This window comes from Moschus berezovskii, chromosome X (assembly GCF_049115385.1).
Source record: "Moschus berezovskii isolate FMDL1 chromosome X, NW_MosBer_1.0, whole genome shotgun sequence".
Classification (NCBI taxonomy): domain Eukaryota; kingdom Metazoa; phylum Chordata; class Mammalia; order Artiodactyla; family Moschidae; genus Moschus; species Moschus berezovskii.
Genome location: NC_142488.1, coordinates 124,534,462 through 124,539,756, shown reverse-complemented (window position 1 = coordinate 124,539,756; position 5,295 = coordinate 124,534,462). Strand labels below are relative to the sequence as shown.

The 5,295-nt window shown below is 38.0% G+C and overlaps 1 protein-coding gene across 1 annotated transcript; it reads right to left on the bottom strand.

Annotated features, from left to right (window-relative positions):
• Positions 1-546: 546 nt before the first annotated feature.
• On the bottom strand, positions 547-3,222 carry USP26 (ubiquitin specific peptidase 26). The gene has a single exon (XM_055437663.2). The coding sequence runs from the start codon at positions 3,220-3,222 to the stop codon at positions 547-549; it is 2,676 nt and encodes an 891-aa protein (XP_055293638.2).
• Positions 3,223-5,295: the final 2,073 nt, after the last annotated feature.

Here is a 5,295-nt window from a genome sequence, read left to right as displayed (position 1 = left end):
CATTAATACACTTACAAAGGAAAGGTATGAATGAATAAAAGAAAAAATGTGATCAAACTCTTTTACAAAATATAAACAATTCAAATATACAACAGGAAAATACACCAAGATACTCTGCACACTATGGAAGTGATTCTCCAACTTTCTGGAAGCTCGCCATCAAACTGCTGCCTCTCTCCTCAGTTTCGGGATTAGTGAGTCCATGGTGGACTCAACAAACTGCATTTCTCACAAGTCCTTCCATGTTCCTTACACTATTGGTTTGAGAACCACACTCAAAATTCACTGCATTAGTAGAATATGGAAAGCAAAGTTCTAGTCTAGTAGGGGAGATGAATGTTTATCAGCCAGAACTTGGGTTAAGGTGTCTATATCAGGATTAGAACAAAGATTTATTTTCAAGTAAGTGTTTCTGCTTGAACTTTGGTCCTGGATGCTAGTTGTTGCTTTGTGCTTGGCTAGAGTTCAAAATTTTCCTTCCATGAAAAAAGTGATAGCCAAAGAGGCAGTCAAGCAAATTTGTTCAATTTAAGTCTGTTTTCCTTCCTACTCTTGAGAGATCTTCCCTGCCTCTGTGCTTTGAGGTGGGGAACTCTCCCTTTCCAACAGCTCTTCAAAGATCTCATTATGCATGTAAAAGAAGACATACCCAGAGGAAAGTCTAGCTTTTTGCATTGTGGCCTCTTCGATATTTGACACATGCAAATCATTGTAAGTGAACCACTCTTGCTTTGCAAAGTCGTAGGCATCGGTGATATAATGGCCTGAATTTAGGCTCTTCCCCAGATGGCTGAGGACACCAATGAGCCGGTAGGCCTGATGATCTTCCATCTCAGCTTCTCCTTTTGGTTTCTTGGATGCAGCTTCTGTCTTCTCTGTACCTAAAGAGCCCTTTTTTCCAGACTTTTTATTGTGACGCGATGCACCTGGGGAATTCACCTCGGTTCCCTGGATGCCTGATTCCTTCGGTATTTTGAGTTTCTCTGTGCACTTTTTCTTTTGAGTCGTTGGCTTTGGAAAGCTTTGAAGCAGTGCCAGCCAAAGGGCTTGTTCATAGATTTTCATCCTTTCTTTATCTGGGGTCTGTTCAGCCACTGGGGAAAATTCTTCTGAAATTTTGGCTTTTTCATCTTCAGTGGTCTCAGCCAGAGCCTCAAAATCTACAAACATATCGATTCTCTCGTCCTCATTTAGTTTTGGATTTTCAGTTACTTTCTGACATATATCTGGGTTGCTGATGGTTATCTCTCTCAGAGAAAATGAGCCATCTTCCATATTCATCACTAAGGCCACTGTTAACAGCTCTCTTGCAATGATTACTGCATCTTCTGAGTTTGCCGATGCGGACTCTAGTATCTTTAGTATAGAGTATTTTCCGGGGTCTTTTTCTTTCTCTTCTTTTGAACCTTCATGATGAACAAGATCTTTTTCTGGTTCGGACTCTTCATCTGGTATAATGTGTGAAGGCAAAGAATTCATGAATTCCGAGGTCATCTTTGCTGACGGTGTCAACTTACTGATAGCTTCAGAATTTATGTTTCGAAACATTTTTAAAACTTTGAGATTCATAAGATGTGCTTTCTTGTTTAAAGGAAATGGTGGTCTGGTATTTTCATTGCAATGGGAAGATATCTTTAAATTTTTGGAAATAATGACTTCTTGGTCATCCTTCTTTAAGGACCGAAACTCAGTAAAGCTATAGCGCTTCAGATGAACAATAAGGACCCTAGGTAGCCTACTGAATGTATACTTTATAAGAGATTTCCTGTGTTGACACTGCTCACATATATACTCAAGATTTTCTGATCCAAAGAAAAAATCAAAACTAGATTGAACAGAAAAGGGAAGTGCTTGCTGTCCTTGGGGAAGATTGATGGAGAGGTAATTACTCACTTCTGTCTTAAGAACAACGTGCCCACAGGCTTTACAAGTAATAGAACATAGCAACTCAAACTCGAAATTACTGACGACAGGACACAAGAGTGCTTGGCTGGCTGCACTGTCAACTAAAACCGGTTGAGGTAAATTTTCTTTCTCAGATTCAATTTTAGTCTTCCCAGCTGTGTTTAATTTTTCCATGTTTTCTTTCATCTGATTTAAATAATGACCTAAAAACTCATGGGCATCATTCTGCGTGTTGTCAGAGAATATCCCTGCAACTGCTGAAATGGTTTGTTTAATATTCACAAGTAACCTCTTCTTGATATTTATGTTATAAATATCTTTCAAGACAAACATCTGTGCCAAGCACATGCTAAGTGCATCAGGGGTAATTTTACACCATGGGAAACTTCGATTGAGTAAATCATCAGCAAATGATGGAATAAAAAATAAAGACTGTAGAACTGCATTCATGTAACAGGTGTTTCCCAAATTGGGGAAGCCTTGCCATAGTTTCTCCGGGTAGCAGTCAAGAGTCAGCTTGAGTCTGTCCCAATGTGGATCATCCTTATCATACTCTGCTTCTGACAGAAATGTGAAATATATATTCTCAGTCAGTTTTGGGAAAAGATTAGTGCCATGTAGGTAAGGACTGATCTTAAATAAAAATTCTAAATCTAATTTATTCTGTTTTAACTCTTTTAACTTCAATTCTTTCTTCTCATTGTGGCTTGTATGTCTTAATGGGTGTTTCTTGGATTTCCTCTTTCTCACAGACCTACTCTCTTTTTGGAAATCCGATGAGGGCTTCTTCCTCCTCTTCCCATATTCATCTTCTAATAACTGTTCATAGGTAGATGTTAGTGATTCTGATGCAGATGAAGGTGTCCCGTTGTTTTCCTCTTTCTTTCTCTGACTATCTGACTTCTTACCCACTTTTTGAAATGAAGTTTCATCAATCGTCTTCTGTACTGTTGTGCGGGCAAAGGCACTGCTATCCACATCAGGTCTTATGGGTGGTGGAAGATGATTTTGACAGACTGTATCCAGGAATGCCTTCAATTTTTTGACATCTGTAGAGGATAATTTTTCCATAAAAAGAAAGCTATTATTTTGGAAAGTTAAATGCAGGTGATTCACTTTTTCTCCACAGGATCTAACGACCACGCTTTTAATATTATTATTTAGTTGAAAAGTTGTGATTTCTCCATTAATGAAATAGACCACCAATCTAGTTTTCTTCTTTTGTCCCACTCCTTCAACGGCTGCTTCCTTCGACTTAGACATCCCATTCTTCTTGTTCCATAATTGGACAAAACCATGTACTACTATAGGAACCATGGTTTCTTTACAAATGAAATACACCTATCTTGAATTATTGACAATCTTAAAGTTCCAATATGTTGGCAAGTTCACCTCTGGAGAGAACACCAAAGAAATAGTTCTTTAGTTCTCTATATAGAATGATCCTGTTTGAAGTGTTAGTTTTATCCTGGAGCCTCTTCAGGCTCTGGATAATCCAGCTCTCTAGAGATAAAACCAGTATACTTCAAGAGCTATCCACTGTTGCATGAGGGCAGAGTCTTGATTCCCAAGGCAAGGCCTCTATGGAAAAAAAATCAAGAAAAATTATTTAAGTTATCAGAGAAATGCTTGGATAGAATTCAAACCTTACTCTCTCACATTAAATCTCTTTTCCACTGCAATACTAGATTCTATCCTGATTAATTTCCACACTTCAACTGAAATCATTAAACACTTGGAAGACTTTCAGTACATAGCTGAAGGGCATAATGAACAGTGTCTCAAGTGTATGTATATGATATGCTAATCCCCCTGTCACAGAATGACCCCACAGGCCAACCACAATAAGTGAATAAGAAAGTGAGAGGCCCCATGCAGCCCTCAACCCAATAACAGATGGACGGTTGAATCTACTTCCTTTCAAATCCTGTTATGTTCATTTCTTTCATGTAGCACCAGAGTAAGTCCATACATTCTACCCCATGTAGGGTGGGGGCCTAACTACCACTGCTTAAAGCAGGTATCAGAATTGGCTAACTCCAGCTCTGGCCACAGGGTCCATATAACCTTAGCTAGCTCCCTGAACTCAAAACCAGCCGGGAAGGAGTGGATGTACTTAATCACTCAAACTTTTAAATTTCTGAATAACTCTGTAGTGAACCAATCTGGAATAATGAATAGCTCAGCACTTAGCACTACAAATGTTTTTTATCAGAAAGCATATGTCCAAGAATTGATTGGAAATTATGTTTTCTCCCTACATAGTTAAATATTATTCCTGAATCTTGTCTATGTTATTAACTTGCTCAACAAACCCTATCTTTATGAATAATACTAAATGAAACTTCTGCTTGATTCCTATCCAAATTATCAAAACCTCAAAATCGGTGAAGCGTACGTTAATGAGATTTTTGTTTTATCAAGTATTTTATCTATCAACCTACATTTAGTAAAGTAGGGACTGCACTCATCCATATAAAAAAAAGTGCATATGAATTCAAGTGAGAATGATTATATTTATCATGATGGAAATGGGGCCATAAAAACTTTGAAGCACAACTGCAAATGCAAGTGCTTGGATTATTTATAGTTCACTGTCCTACTACTGGTGCTAAGTAAGATTCCTCTCCACAAAAAGTCTTAATTGCTTCTATTTCAACCACTTGAGAGAAACTACAACCCCAGAACCACTTCTAGTTTGCATTTAAAAATGCTGTGATCCCAGTTGATCTGTATTTATTAAAAATGGTTATCCATTCTTTCAAATGATAGCCAAGATAATCTAGACTCTCACGGCATTTCCACTCTGCTTTCAGAAACACAGTGTAGAGACATGTTTCCAAAACCATGGCTCTACTTGTCATACCTTCTTTCCAGTACAACTTGCTTCCATTTCATTCCCAAATAAAGGAGACTTCATTGAGCCCACTGAGTACTGGAAGTGAAGATTAAGGACTGTGTTGCTGATACACAGTTTAATGGTCACTGCTCACTTCCTAGCACATCTTGAGCTTAAATCTCCTTTCTTGATTCTGCCTCATCACTCAAAGGCTTTTAGGGTTTCATTTGATTGGTAGGTTTGGGGGAAGATTTTAAACTAAAATGTATCAATTCTTTAAAACTCATCTGGAGAGAATTTTGTGACTATTCTATACAGCCTAAAGTAAACCTCAGCAGTATGATACTCTTCCTTCTTTGCCAGCCCCTCACCAAATTCAAAACATATGGATGACAACTACATTTAAAAGTTATGAAAGTGAAGTATTTTCTCTCATTTTTGTCCACAAACTCAGTAAATTAAGTTTGATTAATCACCTACTAGTGCAACACACTGGGCTAGCTGCTGATCTCAAAGTACAGCCAGAAATGCATATAGTTGCACTACTCCTA

What these genes read in the sequence shown, in the direction of transcription:
- USP26 (XM_055437663.2), bottom strand. Translation starts at nt 3,222, where the DNA reads ATGGTTCCTATAGTAGTACATGGTTTTGTCCAATTATGGAACAAGAAG.